Genomic DNA, 21,684 nt, shown 5'->3' with positions numbered 1-21,684 from the left:
AGACTGCCAGAAGTAATTCCTGAGCACAGAGCCAGAAGTAAACCCTGACCATTACCAGGTGTGTCCCCAAACACACCAAAAAAAGAATATTATTAGCAGGAAGAATGGTTATTTTTCATAAGAAGGATAGAAATGACTACATATAATAAAAAATAATCTGATCTTATCTCCAGTTCCTGGCAGACAATTCCTAAAACCCTTGGAAGTCATTGGTTTTACTATGTCAAACAAATGACTCTTGATGAGGTTAAATTGGTCAACAGAAAACCAACCTCAAAACCTTCATACCCTTTCACTGGTGGGCTCAATCACCTTTGGCCAAAAATGTCATAAACTATGCCTATAGAATAAAACCAACACTTAAAAGAGCATAATAAAATAAATAAATGAGGGACCAGCGAGGTGGTGATAGAGGTAAGGTATCTGCCTTGCAAGCGCTAGCCAAGGAAGGACCACGGTTGGATCCTCTGGTGTCCCATATGGTCCCCCCAAGCCAGGGGCAATTTCTAAGCGCGTAGCCAGGAGTAACCCCTGAGTATCAAACGGGTGTGGCCTGAAAAACCAAAAAAGAAAAATAAATAAATGAAATAAAATAAAAGGTTGTGACTCAGGGATAAAGCAATCCCTGCACCACCCAAAAAAATAAACAGAAGATAAACAATGGGGTTGATAAAGCCACTGACGAAGTGGCATGGTCAGAGAAAGCATGAAAGCACTGTATCGCTCCTCTTGAAACCTGGCTTATGCATTTCTTACCTTTGGCTATTTTGAATTGAATCAACTATTTAAAAACTAAAGAACACCTCTTCAACAAATGGTGTTAGGAAAACTGGATAACTATAAGTAAGAAATTAAAACTCAATCCATATCTTACACCTTACACAAAAGTCAATTCAAAGTGGATCAAACTTTGAGATAAGACCAAAAACTATAAAGTATGTTGAAAAAAAAATAAACAGAATGCTCCAAGATTTGGACATTAAAAGCGCCTTTAATGAACAGATACCACTGGCAAAGGCAAAAAAATTAAAAATAAATAAATATGACAACATCAAACTAAGGAGTTTCTACATGGGAAAAAACGAGCTAAAATTAAAAGAGAGCCAAGGGGAAAAGTATTTGCACCCCATCCCCCACACTACTTTCCTACTTCCAGGAGATCTGGTCACTAAGAACACACCCCCAAATGTCTCAATATTAGTAATAGTTCTTTGAATTCCTGGACCATGTGGCTGTATTTGCAGTTATGCAACAACCAAGTAGCATTAAATTACGTGATTTCATCATCCCTCCCAGCTATGTGATATTTATTTGTTTATATGTACCATGTATGTACCTTTATAACCTATCTATTATTGGGCTCCTAGGATGATCCCATATCTTAGCTACTGTACTAAATGCAGCAGTGAATAATGTGCATATGTCCTTTTGAATGAAAGTTTTTAAGTCCTAGGAATAGAAACCCAAATGTGGAATTGTTGTCTGGTTCAACCCCAGTGGAAGACAGTAGGAGGGTTCTCAGTAAACTAGAATTGTGTTACCATATGACCCAAAGTGTAAGGTATTTGCCTTGCACACAATCAACCCATTTGGTACCTGCACAATAGAAGGGCCCATACTGGGCCCGAAGAGATAGCACAGCGGCATTTGCCTTGCAAGCAGCTGATCCAGGACCAAAGGTGGTTGGTTCGAATCCCGGTGTCCCATATGGTCCCCCGTGCCTGCCAGGAGCTATTTCTGAGCAGACAGCCAGGAGTAACCCCTGAGCACCACCAGGTATGGCCCAAACACCAAAAAAAAAAAAGGGCCCATACTGCCTGGTCACAGTGGTGGTCACCAAACACACACACACACACACACACACACACACACACCACAAAATGTAAAAGCATAAATATATTTTTAACAAAACAAAAGTAATTTTCACTGATAATCTTCAATGAAACCTGGATTCAATGAAGAACCTGAATTTATCTTCAAGTACTAAGTCTTTCTAAAAACTTTTGAAATATGCAAAGACACTCTAAATAAGGTATCCTATTATGAGTAATATAAAGTGACTTTATTTTGGCTACTTATATTACTTTTTTTTACCTTTCTTTCAGGTTTTACCACTGCTGCACAAAGTTAAACTTAATAAGTGCAATTTCATACGCAGTTCGAGTGTAGTACTAAAACCCTACAAAGTACCATTCTAACGAACATCCACAAGAGGGCAATAGAACTCTAGTGCTATACAAAAATAACAGCCCTTAAATTTTAATTTTATTTTTATGCTAGTCTTAGAATCTTTTCCTAGGGGCCGGAGGGATAGCATGGAGGTAAGGCGTTTGCCTTGCATACAGAAGGGCAGTGGTTCAAATCCCGGCATCCCATATGGTCCCCCAAGCCTGCCTGGAGCGATTTCTAAGTGTAAAGCCAAAATTAACCCCTGAGCACTGCCAGGTGTGACCAAAAACAAACAAGAATCTTTTCCTAGAAAGTACTAAATAGCTGTGGCCTCCATAACCATAATTCAGGCTGCATATAGAAACAACAAATAAAAACTTAGATATCTATAGTATATACCTAAGCAGCATTTAATTTTAAACATCATTAATTCCCTCGACAATATTAGAAGTCATAATACATTCCATTAAATAACTAGAAGAAGTTGTGAAACTAGAGCCCAGACTGGATACTACTGCTGCCTTTCTCTTTCCACTATCCCTTACAGCTATATACACAGGTCTTAATAACATATTGAATTCTCTTCTTTTTAACTTAAACTTCAGAAGCTTCAAAACATGATAGCTCAGGATGGGGACCTCCAGATAACCACCAACTGGCTGGAATTGAACACAAGAAATACAAAACACACCATCACCCCAGAAATAAAATAAGGGTACAATGAAAAAGGAGAAGAAAGTTTAAGGAAGATTAGAATGCCAACTCAGTTCAAGGCTAGCAGATGCTTTACAAGCATTTTCTTTTTTCTTTTTTTTTTTTTTTTTTTTTTGGTTTTTGGGTCACATCCGGCAGCGCTCAGAAGGTATTCCTGGCTCTATGCTCAGAAATCACTCCTGGCAGGCTCAGGGGACCATATGGGACGCCAGGATTCGAATCAATGACCTTCTGCATGAAAGGCAAATGCCTTACCTCCATGCTATCTCCCCGGCCCCTACAAACATTTTCTTAAAAGATCAAGAAACCCAAGGAAAAAAAATAATAAGTTCTTAAAATAAAGTTTTTACCTTGGCTGTTCCAGTCTGGGAACCATAGAAAATCTTTACTCCAGACACAAAGACTTCCTTCTTTGGAACAGAAACATAACCATTTGTCACCAAATTCTCAGTTATTTCTTGAAGACTTTTGTTCTGTGAGTTCTTGTCCTTAAAGATAAAAAGCTGCACAAAATTCATCAAATGTGATTATTACCCTAATTTCCAAAGTGGCAAAAATTAGCATTCATTATATTACTCTTAGTATTTCTGGTTCTACTCCCTTTGATAGAAAAAAATCCATAGCTCTGAAGACTATAACTCCCATACTCTCCAAGATGAGACTATAGTTATTCCCATATATTTATTGGCATAACGGTTGAAACTAATTGGGAGAGAATGTTGGGTCGCACCCATTGTGCTAGGGATTTAGTCCTAGTTATGTGGATGCTAGGACTATATGCAGTACAATGGAAAGAACCAGGTGCATGCAAGGCAAGCACCTCACCAGCCCAAAACTAATTTTCAGATCCTTATTCAATCCAGTCAGAGTAAAAAGGAATATTAACTCTTAAAGATGCAAAACAGAAGCTTTTTCCCCAAAAACTTATTTTTCATTACAAAATCTGAAGCATTCACAAACATCAAAGGCAAACAACTTAGTCTATGATTACAATCTGTGAAAACTAAGATAGGGATAATTTTCAGCATTTAAAAACTGTCTATGGGGCGGAGAGATAACATGGAGGTAAGACATTTGCCTTTCATGCAAAAGGTAGATGGTTTGAATCCCGGCATCCCACATGGTCCCCGAGACTGGGGCAATTTCTGAGCGTGGAGCCAGGAGTGACCCCTGTGCGCTGCCGGGTGTGAACCAAAAACCAAAAAAAAAAACCGTCTAGAAACCAAGCAGATCTGAAAGTGATTAAAGTTTCTTACAACTTTTCTAAAAGCCGTTAATAATATACATAGGGTTCAGAGAGATAACACAGTAGATATGGCACTTGGCTTGCATGCAGCAGACCTAGGTTTGATCCCTGGCACCCCATATGGTCCCCCAAGCACTGCCATGCACCCCCAAAAAAATTAAAAGTAAAATAAAAATCTGTTTACTAGGGACTGGAATGATAGCACAGCAGTAAGGCCTTGCATGCGGCCAAACACAGGTCAGACCCTAGTTCTAGTCCCGGCATCCCATATGGTCCTCCAAGCCTGCCAGGAGTGACTTCTGAGCGCAGAGCCAAGAATAACCCCTGAGCACTGCCTGGTGTGACCCAAAAACCAAAACAAAACAAAAAATAATCTGCATACTGAAATGTTCTATAAATTTTATTGTCTAAGTACTCTTCTATAGAATATAACCACTTTTACCTGTTTTCTGATGACAATCTGAAAACAAATCCAAAGGCTAATACCAAAGGCAAGGCCCACATATATATAAAATCTATTTATCCACAATGACAGTAAAGGTGAAAAGTCCCAAGCGTCCAAAGGATCTAAATTGAAAAAATAATAGATAATTTTACTTAAAACTACGAAGACAACAAACACGTCTACCTAAAATTATATTTCTTAAACATTAGCTTTAATAAAAATAAGACTGTTAGGAAATGTGGTAGAAATTAATGTAATATTACTAGTTAAAAATACATAAAGATGACAGGGCCAGAGAGATAGCACAGCAGTAGGGTATTTGCCTTGCATGCACCCTATCCAGGACGGATGGTATTTCGAATTCCGGCATCCCATATGGTTCCTCGTGCCAGCCAGGAGCGATTTTGAGAGCAGAGCCAGGAGTAACACCTGAGCACCGCAGGGAGTGACCCAAAAACCAAAAGATAGATAACAGGTAGATGATAGATAGATAGATAGATAGATAGATAGATAGATGATAGATAGATAGATAGATAGATAGATAGATAGATAGATAGATGGATGATAGGTAGACAGACAGACAGACAGACAGACAGACAGACAGACAGACAGAAAGATAAATATGCTTGGCTTCACTTGGCTAAAGTAATTAGAAGAGAAAGATAGAATAAAAGCATTATGTAGAATAAGCAGTTATAATTTTTTCACTTGGCTAAAGTAATTAGAAGAGAAAGATAGAATAAAAGCATTATGTAGAATAAGCAGTTATAATTTTTTTCTATTATACCGGCACTGTAAGCTTTAAAAATTACAGCATTCCTTGCAGATCTTTGGCAAAGGATTCTCAATGTATTGACCCCCACAGTCCCAATTTTTTAAGAAAGACCGTGATGAACCTGGCTTGAAATGTTCACAATCAGGGGCAATGCCAAAAAACTGAAGATAAAATTTGGGGTATACAAGTCCTGCTGCACGGTGGAGCGTACCCAAAGAAACCAATACACGTGGGTTAATAACTGACTGCAAAATTACTCTGCCTTTTCCTTCAACTCAGAAGCCCTAGTGTCGCCCTAAAAAGTCATGCTTGACATCAGGAGAGCCAGGTCGAAATTGGGCGAATAATCTCCCCTCGCCTTCAGGGCTGTGTCCGTGTACACCTCTCTGAAAGAACCCTGAGGCTCCCCAAATTTCCTCCCCTCCAAATTTCTTCTCCTCCAGGTAACCGGTTTCCCTCCCTTCAGGCCCCTGCAACCTTACCCGCCATGGGGGGGACCCTTACCCATAGTACTAAGAAACTGGGCCCTGGGCCCGAGATGAGATGAAGGTGGCAGAACTGAAAGACCCGACGGCAGATGAGAGGGTGCGAATGCCGCCAAAACTAGCCCATAGCATCTGGGGTACACCCGGAGAGCGAAGCGCTGGGAGCGGCCATGCCACTTGCAGACGCGTCCTGATTGGCCGGCTGTGAGGAAGGGGCGGGGCCGCTAGAAGCTCCGCCCACAGTTCTGGGCCCATAGACTCCAAAGCTTCTTTCTTGTTCCTTGCTCGGTGCCCGGGTCTTGGGACCGGCTGCAAGTGGGGCACAGCGCTGTGCTGTGACTGAAGGACAAACAGGGCGGTGGACTAGGGTTTTTCAACTGCCAAATGAATACATAGTGTTAGGGCGTTTGAATCTCAATTCAAAGACATTCACTTTGGGGTTAATTTGGGTTCTGTTTGATTTGGGAGCTTTTTGGGACCACACCATGAGGGTGGTTCTCAGCGATCATTCCTAGCGGGGCTCACTCAGACCATAAAGTTTGGGACTTAGGGGGCCGGAGAGATAGCATGGAGGTAGGACGTTTGCGTTGCATGCATGCAGAAGGACGGTGGTTCGAATCCCGGCATCCCATATGGTCCCCTGAGCCTGCCAGGAGTGATTTCTGAGCGTAGAGCCAGGAGGAACCCCTGAGCGCTGCAGGATGTGACCCAAACTCCCCCCAAAAAATTGGGGGTTTACAGGTTCTGCTCGGGGATCGGCCGAGTGCAAGGTATACTCCCTAGCCACTATACTATCTCTCCGACCTAGACACTTTAAAAAGGCATTATTTGGAGGAAACTTTTATCATGAAGTGTTTTTTTGATATTAAGATAGCATATGTTAGAAGTGTTGACATTTTTTATTTTTATTTTTTATGTTTTATTTATTTATTTATTTATTTATTTTTGTTTTTTGGGCCACACCCGGCAGTGCTCAGGGGTTACTCCTGGCTGTCTGCTCAAAAATAGCTCCTGGCAGGCACGGTATACAATATGGGACACCGGGATTCGAACCAACCACCTTTGGTCCTGGATTGGCTGCTTGCAAGGCAAACGCCGCTGTGCTATCTCTCCGGGCTATTTTTATTTCTTTATTTCATTTTTTATTTTACTTTAAAATACTCCAACTTGGTAAATACATAAAGAAATGAAAGTGATAGGCTGAAGAAAACAAAACACGAAGAATATTCTCAACGTTAAGGCTTTCCCAATAGTAGAAAACTGGAGAGGGCGTGGCCTCCAGCACGCAGTTTTGACTCTCCGCGAGGCCGAGCTGCTTCAGCCAATCAGAGCTCTCGGATCCTTGGCCGCGCGTAAAAAAGACGTCATGCATGCCCAGAGCCCTCTTTCCGGTCGCGGGTTGATGCGTAAGAGCGACAATGCGCAGGCGTCGTGCTCACTTTTCCTCGCCCTTCTTCCGGTACACCTGACGCCTGCGCAGCCGGTCCGCCGGGGCCGCCCGCTTGTGGCAGTGACGGTTGGCTAGTTGATTTCGCTCGGGGGTGCCGCGCCTTCTCTGGGCATTGCACCCTCGGACCGTGGCGTGCGTGGATCTCCCCGAGTTCTTCGAATCGAGAGCCCGTGAGCAGCCAGCCAGCCGGCCGCGATGTCCATCTTCACCCCCACCAACCAGATCCGCCTCACCAATGTGGCGGTGGTCCGGATGAAGCGCGCGGGGAAGCGCTTCGAGATCGCCTGCTACAAGAACAAGGTCGTGGGCTGGCGGAGCGGCGTGTGAGTTGAGCCTCGGGCCCGACCATCTCCAAGACAGCCTAGCCTGGCCCCCCCGATCTTCTGTCAATTGGGTGGGGCTGAGCGTTGACCTCGAAAGATCTGGGCCCTGGATGCTTCAAGCCACTGTCTTCTTCCCTAATTTAGTACACAGGCTTTGTGGATCGTTTTAATCTGTTCTTTTTCGTTTTGCTTGGTTTGGTTTTGCTTGTGGAGGGCAGGTGATGGATGGTGGCTTCAGATCCCAACCAGAAATCATCCCCCCCACCCCCCTTCTGATGCTCCTGTAGCCAGAAGAATAGAAAAGGCTCAGGGAGAAAAGGTCCGGAGAGATAGCATGGAGATAGGGCGTTTGCCTTGCATGCAGAAGGACGGTGGTTCAAATCTCGGCATCCCATATGGTCCCCAGAGCCTGTCAGGAGCGATTTCTGAGCGTAGGGCCAGGAGAAACCCCTGAGCCCAAAAACTAAAAAAGAAAAAAAAAAAGGCTAAGGGGCTGCTAGGCTTCCAAATACTTGCCTCCCTATTGCTGCACACCCCCTGGCCCAAGTGTGTGTATTCGTTTCCCTATCGCCCTCTAGGGCTCCTTAGTGCTGGCTGGGTTTCTGCTCTGCCCCTCCCTGGCTTTTTTTTTTTTTTTCTCTATTGAGTAAATGCGATTACGTAGGTGGTTCCAAGACTGGAAGTATTCCTTCCGCCCCCGTGAGTCATTGAGAAGTAGGGTGCTGGTCCCAGGGTGGGTAGTTATCAGCTGGTGCTACGTGGTAATGAATTTCCCTCCCAGCTTCAAGTGTATTCACTTAGGACTTTCTCTTCTACCCTCACAAGGGAAAAAGACCTCGATGAAGTTCTGCAGACACACTCAGTGTTTGTAAACGTTTCTAAAGGTCAGGTGGCAAAGAAGGAAGATCTTGTCAGTGCATTTGGAACAGATGACCAGACTGAAATCTGTAAGCAGGTGGGTTCTAAGCTGGACCGTAACAAGGCAAATGACCCTTACTATGTATTTGTAGACTATACTTAGGAGCATGATAAACTGGGGGCGGGAGAGATAGCACAGTGGTAAGGCGTTTGCCTTACACGCAGAAGGACAGTGGTTCGAATCCCAGCATCCCATATGGTCCTTCGTGCCTGCCAGGAGCGATTTCTGAGCATGGATCCAGGAGTAACCCCTGAGCGCTGCCGAGTGTGACCCAAAAACCAAAAAAAAAAAAAACAGAAGCATGATAAACTTGAAAGAATCGTGTTTTGGTAGTGAACTCAACTAAGGAAATGCAGGGTGCGCCTTTTTTTTTTTTTTTTTTTTTTTTTTGGCCAGAGTCTAGAAATTTAGTTTTCTAATAAGTTTCATCTTTTGTTCACTTGTGTATTTAAATTTATTTGTGAAAATACAATTTCAAGTATTTCTTCATATAGTCTGCTAATATTACCTTTCCCCTTTCTGACACCAATCCTAAATGAAATTTTTTTTTCAAGCCTAAGGTAATCCAGTGCCTTTAGATACAGCTTAAATCCTTGCATAAATGTTTAAAGTTATTAAAAGAATAACTTTTAGGGACCCAGAGTAATGGTACAGTAGGTAGGGTGTCTTGCACGTGGCCTACCCGAGTTCAATCCCTGGCATCCTCTATGGTCCCGTGAGCCTACCAGGAGTGATTCCTGAGCACTACCAGAAATGGCCCAAAATAAAAAAATAAACTTAAATTTTTGTGGGTTTTTTTTTTAAATGTTAATTTTTTACTGAATTGACATTGGTTAACTAAACTATATGTAAACTAGATGTTTTGTTTTGGGCTACAATGTTAACCAGTCACACACACACCATTAAAGTACTCGGAGTATATGAGTTTTAAGGAATGTCGTCTGTTTCCTTGCTTTGTGCCTGACATACCATGTTGCTTGAGGTCACTGACATTTATACTTTGCCCTCTGGTTAAGTGTAAGTCCTCATGACATCATCTGTTTCCTTTCGTTTCAAAGGCCATGATGTGGCAGAGGGCAAGATTGTATCTTCTACTAGCTAAGTATTAAGAAATTTAAGGGCCCTCTTTTTCTTCTCCCCTTTTCTCCTTTCCTCTCCCTCTCCTCTCTCCTCCTCCTCTTCTTTTCCTCCTCCTCCATCTCTCTCCACCCCATTAGTTCAGTTTCCTAGCGTAATCCTGAAAAAAAAAAAAAAAAAAGAAAGAAATTTAAGGGGCCCCAAGTCCTTCTGATCGAAGTTGCCCCCCCAAAAAAGAAAAGAGAAATTTAAATTTGCATCATAGTTAACAAGTATTATAGGTAGCAAACTAATTAAAAACAGTGCTTTCTTTCATTTGTGTGGTGGTTGTTTTTTGTTTTTTGTTCACGCCCAGCAACACTCAGGTTACTCCTGGCTCTGCACTCAAAAATCACTTCTGGCAGGCTCAGGTGACCTCATGGAATGCCAGTGATTGAACCCAGGCTGGCTGTTGTGCTATTATTGCTCTGGCCCCAAAACAATGCTTTCTTTCTTTCTTTTTTTTTTTTTTTTTGGGGGGGGGGTCACACCCTGCAGTGCTCAGGGGTTATTCCTGGCTCCATGCTCAGAAATTGCTCCTGGCAGGCACGGGGGACCATATGGGACGCCGGGATTCGAACTGATGAACTCCTGCATGAAAGGCAAATGCCTTAACTCCATGCAATCTCTCCAGCCCCACAATGCTTTCTTAAATATGTTATTTTTCTTTAAGATTTTGACTAAAGGTGAAGTTCAAGTATCAGATAAAGAAAGGCACACCCAGCTGGAGCAGATGTTCAGGGACATTGCAACTATTGTGGCTGACAAGTGTGTGAACCCTGAAACAAAGAGACCGTATACTGTCATCCTTATTGAGAGAGCTATGAAAGACATCCACTATTCAGTCAAAACCAACAAGAGCACCAAACAGCAGGTAAGCTGTTTTAACATACTCCCATGAAAATACCTCACTTTAAAAAAAAAAAAATCATTCACATAGTAATCTGTTGTTTTAATATAAATGAAAGAGTCCTAGGGCCAGAGAGATAGCATGGAGGCAATGTGTTTGCCTTGCATGAAGAAGGGCGGTGGTTCAAATCATATGGTCCCCCGAGCCTGCCAGGAGCGATTTCTGAGCATAGAGCCAGGAATAACTCCTGAGCACTGCTGGGTGTGAACCAAAAACCAAAAAATAAATAAATAAAATAAATGAAAGAGTCCTAGAGATGGTAGGGGAATGGTGAGGCCTTTCTCAGCTCAGCCTGGCTCCTGCTGCCCCTTAAGCCTAGTGGGTCTGAAGGTTACAGGGTGACACAGAGAAATTCACAAAGCAGTCAGGTGAAGTTCCAGGAATCAGCCAGCTTTATTTCACAGTCCTAAACTAACATACATATTTCCTCACATGGCTTCTATGCTAAGTCTTTTCCCAGCAACTACTTCTCTACTCCTCCCGGCTCTCTCGGCCTCTGCCTCCCTTTCAGCTGCATTTTCCAGGCTTCCTTGCGGACTAACTCCTTTTGCTGATGTTACTGCTATTGGCTTCTTTGCTAATGCTGAATTGCTGATACTGAATCTGATGCTGAATCTCACTTCTGCCCCTTGCTACTGCTACACTTCTAACTCTCCTCCTTAATCTCTCCCTCCCTCCATGCAGAGCCCATTCCAAATGTGAGCAATTCTGATCATTCAGGTGGGATAAATAAATTGGGGGAGGGGATACCCACAGTAATCATTTAAATCATGAGTTAAAGAAATCATTATGTAAATATATGGGGCCAGAGTGATAGCATAGCGGTAGGGCGTTTGCCTTGCATGCTGCCAACCCAGGTTTGATCCCCGATGGACTCGGTTTGATCCCTGGCATCCCATATTGATAAGGTCGGGAATTCCACACGAACCCCTCTAATGACTCCCAAGAGGCAGAGACCATGCAAAAGCAAGGGGTTTTATTATACAAGCATGCAAGGGCCTCTCCCAGTGAGAGAGCCTCGAACCAGATTTAACAAGCCTATATATAGCTTACAGTAGGGTGGTCCATTTCCGGGAGTGCTGGCACTTGACATTTGCTCAGTTACATTTTTGCAAGATTTAGATAACCACAAGTCATAAGGTTTGCAACAGTGAAAATGTCAAGGGCAAGTTCTTGGAATTAGGAAGGGGTGGGGTCCTTGTGAAGCTCAAGAGCGAGTCCTCGGGAGGCTGCAGAAAAAATTATTTTGTTTCTTTTCCCTTTCAATAAGATCCTCCGAGCCAGCCAGGAGCAATTTCTGAATTGCAGAACCAGGAGTAACCTTTGAGCACCGCTGGATGTGGCTCAAAATTAAAAATCATAAGAATAATAATAATAAATATGATACTACTTGGGAGCAAATGGTAGAACAGTTTTGTTAGAGGGGAGAGAGAAAATAGGACATGTAGAAAGGAGTAATGAGGGGCTGGAGCAATAGCATAGCAGTAGGGCGTTTGCCTTGCACACAGCCAATCCAGGACAGATGGTGGTTTGAATCCTGGCATCCCATATGGTCCCCCAAGCAAGGAGTGATTTCTGAGCACATAGCCAGGAGTAACCCCTGAGCATCACTGGGTGTGGCCCAAAAAAAAAAAAAAAAAAGAAAGAAAGAAAGAAAAGAGTAATGAAATTATTTAAACAAAAACTTCCTATTCAAATCAAACTTATAAAGATAAAACTTAAATTTTACAATCATCTTGACTTCTCTTTTTTTGGCTCTATTTATACTGCACAAACCATAAAAGCCAACTTTTCAGTATGTTCGCTGCTTCAGTATGCTCAAAAACTTCCCAAGTTCTGGGGCCGGAGAGATAGCATGGAGGTCATGCAGAAGGACAGTGGTTCGAATCCCCAGCATTCTATATGGTCCCCAGTGCCTGCCAGGGGCGATTTCTGAGCATAGAGCCAGGAGTAACCTCTGAGTGCTGCTGGGTATGACCCCCCCAAAAAAAACTTCCCAAGTTCTACCTTATTACCTGCTTTGAGGGCATTTTCATTAGCATAAGAAAAAAGCACCAGTTAGTAGTCACTGTTCCTTCCTCTTCATATGGCCACAAACTTACCATCTGGTCTTTATTGACTTACTTTGAACAATCATGTAAATGGATACAGTACAATATGTAAGGTTAGTTCATGTTGTATCATGTCTCAGTACTTCATGTTTTATGAATGCCAATATTACATAAAAATACCACACTATCAGTATTGATTCTTTACACTTTGGGCCACATCCTGCCATGCTCAGAAGTGGCCCCTCATTTTGCTCGTGGGACTGTCCATGGTGCAAAAATCAAACCTAAGATAGTGATATATAAGGAATCCTCTTCCTGTTCCATTAAACTTTTTTTAATCAAATTAAAATACACATAGTTCGGGCCCGGAAAGATAGCACAGCAGCGTTTGCCTTGCAAGCAGCCGATCCAGGACCTAAGGTGGTTGGTTCGAATCCCGGTGTCCCATATGGTCCCCCGTGCCTGCCAGGAGCTATTTCTGAGCTGACAGCCAGGAGTAACCCCTGAGCACCACCGGGTGTGGCCCAAAAACCAAAAAAAAAAAAAAAAAAAAAAAATACACATAGTTGCTAGTGGTTGCTTTGAAAGGTTTCAGCAGTGTCCATACAATGTTACAACATCCATTCCTTACCAATGCGCCAGTTTTCCTCCCTACCAGCCCCTCGAACGAATTCTATAGCAGATATATTCTCTTTCTCCCTCTTTCCTTTTCCCCACTCTCTCTGTACTCCTCCCTCTTCCTTCTACCCTACCTTCCCTTTTAGGCACTGTGGTCTGCAATACTGTTACTGAAGGAATATTTCACTTTATACCTTTTAAGTACCCAGTTATTTCCCAGAGTGATCATTTCCAATTGTCATTGTTATAGTGTTCCATTCTCTGCCCTAACCACACTCCCCCACTCGTTGTACCAAGCTTCCTACCATGGACCAGTATTCCTAACCCTCCTCTCTATTGCCAACACATTCCATCATTCTCTATGTACAAGAGGTTTGTTTGTTTTTGGGCCACACTCGGCAGCACTCAGGGGTTACTTCTGTCTTTGTGCTCAGAAATCAGTCCTGGCAGGCACGGTGGACCATATGGGATGCAACCACCACCTAAGGTTCTGGGTCAGCCGCTTGGAAGGCAAACGCCCTGCCACTGTGCTATCTCTCCGGCCCCTTAACTTTTTCTTTCTCTATTTTTTGTTGTTGTTGTTGTTGGTATTTTTGGGTCACACCAGGCAGCACTCAGGGGTCACTCCTGGCTCCATGCTCAGAATTCGCCCCTGGCAGGCACGGGGGACCATATGGGATGCCGGGATTCGAACCACCGTCCTTCTGCCTGCAAGGCGAACACCTTACCTCCATGCTATCTCTCCGGCCCCAACTTTATTTTTCTAATGGCAGTATACTGTTTCAGTGTGTATATGTACTATTGTTTTTTTATCCACTCATCTGTTCTTGGGCACATGAACTGTTTACAGATTCTAGCTATTGAGATGAGTGCTGCAATAAACAGAGGAATGTACATGCCTTTTATTAAATGGTTTTTCTGGCCTCCTAAGGTATATATATTTTCAGGATCCATAATACTAGGTCATATAGAAGCACATTTCTAGTTTTTTTTTTTTTTTTTTTTTTTTTTTTTTTTTTTGGTTTTTGGGCCACACCCGGCAGTGCCCAGGGGTTACTCCTGGCTGTCTGCTCAGAAATAGCTCCTGGCAGGCACGGGGGACCATATGGGACACCGGGATTCGAACCGACCACCTTTGGTCCTGGATCGGCTGCTTGCAAGGCAAACACCGCTGTGCTATTTCTCCGGGCCCACATTTCTAGTTTTTTGAGAAATGTCCATATTCTTTTGCAAAAAGGCTGGACCAGTTGACATTCCCACCAGCAGTGAATGAGACTCTCTCCCCACATTTTATTAAACTTTTTAACAATTAGAAGTAATGCTGCTGAGAGATAGCATGGAGGTAAAGCATTTGCCTTGCATGCAGAAGGTCAGTGGTTCGAATTCCAGCATCCCATATGGTCCCCTGAGCCAGCCAGGAGTGGTTTCTGAGTGTAGAGCCGGGAGTAACCCCGAGCGCTGCTGGGTATAACCCAAAAACCAAAAAAAGAGAGAGAGAGAAGAAGTAGTAATACTTTATAATTTTATAAAAATTATAAATTATAGTTTATAATTTTTTCCTGTTGACTTGGTTTTTTCTGTCTACAGGAATGAAATTACTAAATCATATATGGTAACTACGTTTAATCTATATTCATTGTTTATCTTTAATTGTTGCCATTCTTGGGATTTCAGTCTAATCTCAAATGAGTATAATTTCATGTGCTTCATGATTTTTTTCGTTTTTATTTTTGAGAACCCTATATCCTTTGACTAGATACTTCGTTTTTATTTTTTTTAATTTCTTATTTCATGATCACCGACAACTCTGCAATTCAGCTAGACTTAGAGGGGGATAGGGAAACTATGGTTCCAAGAGAACTGCAGGCAGAACATAGAGGACTGAGCTGTAGAAGATGGTAGTTAAGAGAATAAGAGAATGATAGTCTTCAGGCTTATCCCTTTCAAAACTGTCATCTTCTTGCTGGTCTTGGCATTCCTGGACTCAGAGCACTACATGGATTTCACAGGATCCTTGTCCTCCCTCACCTTGTCAATCACTGTTTGCTAGTTATCCAACCACTCAGTCTCGATACAAAGGAAAAACTAGGAACTCTTAAGTGTTGGGTCTGCCATTTGCCGTGGACAAGTCAGGACCCATGTTCTTCAGGTTAAAATTCTCAATCATCAAACTTCTCTCTGCTGGTGCCATTGAGGCAAATGAAGTCCCCACCCTGGCACATAAATCCCAGGATAATCCAGTGGAAACAGGAAATAACCAAATATTTTCTGACCATTGCTCAAAGCATGAAGATTTTCTGCTTGAAAGTTTTTTTGTGGGGCCGGGCGGTGGTGCTAGAGGTAAGGTGCCTCCCTTGCCTGCACTAGCCGTGGTTTGATCCCCCGGCCTCCCATATGGTCCCTCAAGCCAGGAGTGACTTCTGAGCGCATAGCCAGGAGTAACCCCTGAGCGTCACCAGGTGTGACCAAAAAACAAAATCAAAAACAAAAAAAAGTTTCTTTGCAAGCAGTTCAAAGGAAGTGTAGCCCAGAGGCTCAAATAACATGGTTGGCTTGATCATGGCTGCAGGGCATGGGATACCAGGTTGTGTTATCTGCAAGGCCTGATTGTATTTTGGTTTGTTTTGGGGCCACATTAAACAGTACTTGGGGGTTACTCCTGGGGAACCAGATGTGGTAGGGATGAAACACAGCCACATGCAAGGAAAGTGCCTTACCTCCTATACTGTCTTTCCGGTGTTAACTTATTGATATCTTCATCTTCAAATTATAAGAATTCTGAATAAGGGGCCGGTGAGGTGGCGCTAGAGGTAAGGTGTCTGCCTTGCAAGCGCTAGCCAAGGATCAGGACCGCGGTTCGATCCCCCGGCGTCCCATATGGTCCCCCCAAGCCAGGGGCAATTTCTGAGCGCTTAGCCAGGAGTAACCCCTGAGCATCAAATGGTGTGGCCCGAAAACCAAAAACCAAAACAAAAAAAAAAAAAAAAAAAAGAATTCTGAATACGAGTAATATCAAAAATGCCAGCAGGGGGCCAGAACAGTGTTGCTAGCCTAGGACGGACTGAGGTTCGATCCCCAGCATCCCACATGGTTCCCCAAGCCAGGAGCGATTTCTGAGCGCATAGCCAAGAGTAAGCCCTGAGTGTCACTGGGTGTGGCTCAAAAACAAAAAAGAAGAAAAGGAAAAAATAGCAGCATTTTTTTTCTTTCCTTTCTGGTTGTCTTCTGGGTTTTCTGTTTTTGGTTTTGGTTTTTTGGTTGTTTTTTTTTTTTTTGAAGATCAGAGTTTTTTTTGTTTTGGTTTTGGTTTTGGTTTTGGTTTTTGGGCCACACCCGGTGGTGCTCAGGGGTTACTCCTGGCTGTCTGCTCAGAAATAGCTCCTGGCAGTCACGGGGGGACCATATGGGACACCGGGATTCGAACCAACCACCTTAGGTCCTGGATCGGCTGCTTGCAAGGCAAACACTGCTGTGCTATATCTCCGGGCCCCAGAGTTTTTAATCTTAAAAGTTCAATTTTTCTTTGTTTTGTTTTTGTGTTTTTTGGGCCACACCCATTTAATGCCCAGGGGTTACTCCTGGCTATGCGCTCAGAAATCGCCCCTGGCTTGGAGGGACCATATGGGACGCTGGGGAATCAAGTGCAGTCCGTCCTACCATCTTAGGCCTGTAGGGCCATCTCTCCAGCCCCTTTAAAGTTCAATTTAATTTTTCCTTAAGGGGGCCAGAGAGGTAGCCTGGAGGTAAGGTGTTTGCCTTGCATCCAGAAGGATGGTGGTTCAAATCCCAGCATCCCATATGGTCCCCTGAGTGCTGCCAGGTGTGACCCAAAACCCAAAAATAAAAATTTTTAATTTTTTCTTAAGTTAATTTATTTTTTGCTTATGTTCTTACCTAAGAAATCATTGACTATTCATTCCAACTAGATAGAAAAACTGCTTTGAATACTTCATGGAACAGTGTGACAGAAGCAGCAAAGAAATTGCATGCATTTTCAATTTTGTCTTGATAGGCTTTAGAAGTAATAAAGCAGTTAAAGGACAAAATGAAGATAGAACGTGCTCACATGAGACTTCGTTTTATTCTCCCACTGAATGAAGGGAAGAAGCTGAAAGAAAAACTCAAGCCACTGATCAAGGTGGTAGAAAGTGAAGACTACAGCCAGCAGTTAGAAATTGTAAGGCTCTCTGAAAACTGTATTCTTTGGTCTTTGTGTTCATTTACCAAAATTCTCTAGTCAGAATTATGTGGCAGACATTTAGAAGTATGAGCAATTAAACACTTCCAGAAACTGCTTGTTTAGAATTAGGTTAGAATGTCAAAGAGCGGGGCCGGGTAGGTGGCGCTGGAGGTAAGGTGTCTGCCTTGCAAGCGCTAGCCAAGGAAGGACCGCGGTTCGATCCCCCGGCGTCCCATATGGTCCCCCCCAAGCCAGGGGCGATTTCTGAGCACATAGCCAGGAGTAACCCCTGAGCGTCAAACGGGTGTGGCCCAAAAACCAAAAAAAAAAAAAAAAAAAAAAAAAGAATGTCAAAGAGCTGGAGGTATAGGACAAAGATCAGCATGCAGCTGAGCCTGGTTCAGGCCCTAGCTCTGTGTGGTTTTACCCAGGAGTCTCAAAGTACCACACTGTTTGTGGACCTAAAGGCCCTTGAGTAGGGTGACCTGGTTAATCTCATACTACAGGCCCAAGAAGCACCTTATCTTTGGTTGGCAAAGAACTGAACTGCCAGCCTAATTTGCCAAGAATCCCCAAGAAGGACCCCTGAGCACCCTTGGGACCCCTACCTTGCTCCCTCCTCCACTCCCCCAAAAATTTAGAGTTGAGTCAAAAATGTAGGTAAGCACACAGTTTGGGTTTATTTTGGGGTGGTGGTGGTTTTGTTTGGTTGATTGGTTTGATTTGGTTTTTAGTTAAATCATTTTTATTAACTTATGTTCTTTTACCCACAGTCAGCAAAGCTCAGAGCTTACTCCTATTTCTCTCAAGGATCATTCCAGGCAGGGTTTGGGAAACCATATGTAGTGTCATATATATATTTATTTATTTATATATACAATAAATATTTGTGTATATATACATGTGTATATATATATATATATATATATATATATATATATATACATATACACACATTTTTTTTACACACACATTTTTTTAAAAACTTGTTTGTTTGATCGATTGGTTTCTGGCCCACACCCAATGGCACTCAGGGGTCATACTCCTGGCTCTGCACTCAGAAATTGCCCCTGGCAGGCTAGGGGACCATATGGGATGCCAGGAGTGGAACTGGGTCCCTCCCAGATTGCATGCAAAGTAAACACCCTATTGCTGTGCTATCTCTTCAGCCCCATATTCACATATTTTTTGCTTTTCTTTAGTTTTTGTTTCGGGCCACACCCAGCAGTGGTCAGGGGTTATTTCTGACAGTGCTTAGGAGACTATCTGGAATGCCAAGGATTAAACCCAAGTCAGCTACATGCAAGGCAAATGCCTTACCTTCTGTACTATTGCTCCAGTCCCAAAGCATATGTACACATTTTTTAAGCAACGAAAGCATCACATCTTTTGAGTTTTAACCCCTCACTTTAGTGTGAATTCAGATGTCTACAGATGCAAACCTTTGGGCTTTGTGCCCTTCTTTAGTGCATAAATAAATAAGCTCCAGAGAATTACTGTGTATTGTATTCTAGATGTGAAATAATATGCCTGTAACTCTTTGGGAAAGTTTTTAAATCCTTTCAATATTTAACATTTGATTCAAAAGAAAATGTTCAGGGTTAGAGCAATAGTACAGAGTTAAAGCCTTTTTGTTTGTTTGTTTGTTTTTGGGCCACACCCTGTGGTGCTCAGGGGTGACTCCTGGCTGTCTGCTCAGAAATAGCTCCTGGCAGGCAAGGGGAACCATATGGGACACCGGGATTCGAACCAACCACCTTAGGTCCTGGATCGGCTGCTTGCAAGGCAAACGCAGCTGTGCTATCTCTCCGGGCCCAGAGGTTAAAGCCTTTATATTGCATGTGGCTGACCCAGGCTTAATCCATCCCCAACAACCCAACCCCTCCTGGAGATCCCTGAATGCATGTCAGCTTTTTTCTCCTCAGGTACGAATTTTTAAAAAGATCTGTAAAATGTAATGATAAATATTGTATTTTATAAATTGCCATCTTCTAGTCCAACCACCTCTTTTTGCATTTTGGGCTATACCCAGCTGTGCTCTAGCGTTACTCTCTGGCTCTGCACTCAGACCGTGGAAGGGTCAGAGGACCATATGGGATACCACAGATTGAGCCTGATTGACCACGTGCAAAAAGCAAATGCCCTACCCACTGTGCTATCACTCCAGCCCCAACCTCTTCATTTTTATAGGTGAAAAATCTGATTAGGTCTTTAAACCAGAGGCTGTTGCCTTGTCACAGGAACCTGCATGCTGAAGAGCAAAGGTCGTGACAATACCCATTGGATGTCCCATGCACCATCTTCTCCGTTGCGTGGGAGATAGTTGTAGAGATGCCTGGGAAGTGCTATACATTTGTCAAAGAATATAAAAGCTCTCTGCTGTGTTCCTGAGCTTCCTGTAGTAAATTACTGTATTAAATATTTCAGGTGTGTCTCATTGACCCTGGCTGCTTCAGAGAAATTGACGAGCTAATAAAAAAGGAGACAAGAGGCAAAGGTTCTTTGGAAGTACTCAATTTGAAAGATGTGGAAGAAGGAGATGAGAAGTTCGAATAACATCAGTCTGTTTCTTCAGATTTCTAACACTAAAGCATTTTCATGTCCCACAGTCCTTTCTATGGTCTGCCAAAATATTTGCTCACAGTTGGCTTTTGCTATCTGTGTGTTGAACATGCACACAGAAAGACTTTCCTAAAAAAATAATAGGTATTACAATGTACAATTTTCATTTTACAAATTGGATTTTAACCAAAAGTGAAATTCAGTGTACAAAATGCAGAGCAGTATTTAGCTTATGTTTATTCCCTTGAAGCTTTCCAAGATAAAATTATATGAGGCATTTTTAAGAACTAAAGTCCAATTTTGAACTTTATACGAAGATTAATTACAGGGGGAGCATTTTCAGTGACAAGGAAATATTTGCTGAGAAAACTGACTTATTCCTATTTAAAAAAATTTGGGTATAGAATAATTTTATCTTGTCCTAATATAAATTTGGATGATGACTTGCTGATTATCTGGAAAAGAGTTATAAGATGCCTAAGCAGGAACTGAGTAGGTTTCATTGACAATGTTGCCATGACCTGAATATTCCTGGTAAAAAAAAAATAGTATATTTCTAATTTGTTTGTTTTTGTTTAGGGGTCACACCGGGCAGTGCTCAGGGGTTACTCCTGGTTCTGCACTTAGAAGTCACTCCTGGCAGTTCTCGGGGGACCATATGGGATGTCGGGAATCGAACTGCAGTCTGTCTTGGGTCAGCCGCGTGCAAGGCAAATGCCTTACCCCTTAACTCATTACCACTCTCTATTTCTAATTGTTAAAAGTTTATAATATATATTATATAGTTAAAATTATAATCAATAAACCACTATTTTTGTTAAACTATTGTTTGTTTCCAGGTGGCTTCTTAACTCCCTTTCTTTTCTCTGCCTTTCATAGGATTGGAGATTCTTAGGAATAAGTAAATAAGTATGAGGATTCTCAGAACAACGTCTGTTGTGATATAAACATCTGCTAAATCAGCTGGTGTCTTGGGGAATACAGGTTTGGGTTTTTATTTAGTATTTCAGATTGTGGTAGGCAGATACTTTTATAACATTCTCAAGAGAAGTTTAGACTACAAATAAAGATTTGCACAAACACTTTTTTTTTTTTCCGGTTTTTGGGTCACACCCGGTGACGTTCAGGGGTTACTCCTGGCTATGTGCTCAGACTGGCTTGGGGGACCAAATGGGACATTGGGGGATCGAACTGCTGTTCATCCGAGGCTAGCATACACAAGGCAGGTGCTTTACTCCCTGCGCCACCACTCCAGCCCCTCAAACACATTTATTATGGAAAGCTTTTATTTTAATTAAAATCAGGTTTCTTAGTAGGTTCTGATTGGTTTTCTTTTTTGTTTTTGTTTTTGGGTCACACTCAGCATCACTCAAGGGTTACTCCTGTCTCTATGCTCAGAAATTACTCCTGGCAGGGATATGGGATGCCAGGACTCGAGCCACCGTCCTGCTTGCAAGGCAAACACCTTACCTCCATGCTATCTCTCCGGCCCCCTGATTGGTTTTCTGTACATAGAGTACTCATTTTGCAAGTTCTCAGAAATGTCCAGGGATCGAACCATGGTCCTTCCTTGGCTAGCGCTTGCAAGGCAGGCACCTTACCTCTAGCGTCACCTCGCCGGCCCCAGAAATGTCCAGTTTTAAATTTTCAATTGAAATAACAATTTTTTTTTCTTGTGAAAGACTAACATGGGGCTGGAGAGATAGCACAGCAGTAAGGCT

At 42.7% G+C, this 21,684-nt stretch overlaps 2 protein-coding genes across 2 annotated transcripts in view; one reads left to right on the top strand and one right to left on the bottom strand.

Moving 5' to 3' along the window:
• LOC126031217 (S-adenosyl-L-methionine-dependent tRNA 4-demethylwyosine synthase TYW1-like) overlaps window positions 1-5,994 on the bottom strand; it is a 221,636-nt gene extending 215,642 nt beyond the window's left edge. The window contains exons 1-3 of the mRNA XM_049789508.1: window positions 5,854-5,994; window positions 4,572-4,696; window positions 3,234-3,371 (exon numbers count right to left, since the gene is read on the bottom strand). Of these exons, the coding sequence (XP_049645465.1) occupies window positions 3,234-3,371; window positions 4,572-4,696; window positions 5,854-5,857 (267 nt within the window). The 5' untranslated portion in view covers window positions 5,858-5,994. The remainder of the gene's footprint in view (window positions 1-3,233; window positions 3,372-4,571; window positions 4,697-5,853) is intronic.
• A 1,284-nt stretch (window positions 5,995-7,278) lies between these two features.
• Window positions 7,279-20,217, top strand: SBDS (SBDS ribosome maturation factor). Its single transcript, XM_049789561.1, has 5 exons — window positions 7,279-7,607; window positions 8,433-8,562; window positions 10,316-10,516; window positions 17,234-17,398; window positions 19,829-20,217. Exons 1-5 carry the CDS (start codon window positions 7,480-7,482, stop codon window positions 19,955-19,957), a joined length of 753 nt encoding a protein of 250 aa, XP_049645518.1. The 5' UTR covers window positions 7,279-7,479; the 3' UTR covers window positions 19,958-20,217.
• Window positions 20,218-21,684: the final 1,467 nt, after the last annotated feature.

The sequence above is a fragment of the Suncus etruscus genome, chromosome 15 (genome assembly GCF_024139225.1).
Source record: "Suncus etruscus isolate mSunEtr1 chromosome 15, mSunEtr1.pri.cur, whole genome shotgun sequence".
In the NCBI taxonomy this organism is placed as follows: Eukaryota; Metazoa; Chordata; class Mammalia; order Eulipotyphla; family Soricidae; genus Suncus; species Suncus etruscus.
The sequence above is the reverse complement of the archived record's forward strand: the minus strand, read 5'-3'. Positions and strand labels throughout refer to the sequence as shown.

Coding starts and splice junctions, on each gene's coding strand:
- SBDS (XM_049789561.1), top strand. CDS start 7,480: ATGTCCATCTTCACCCCCACCAACCAGATCCGCCTCACCAATGTGGCG. Junction 10,517..17,233: donor ACAAGAGCACCAAACAGCAG/GTAAGCTGTTTT, acceptor TTGTCTTGATAG/GCTTTAGAAGTAATAAAGCA. Junction 17,399..19,828: donor ACAGCCAGCAGTTAGAAATT/GTAAGGCTCTCT, acceptor TAAATATTTCAG/GTGTGTCTCATTGACCCTGG.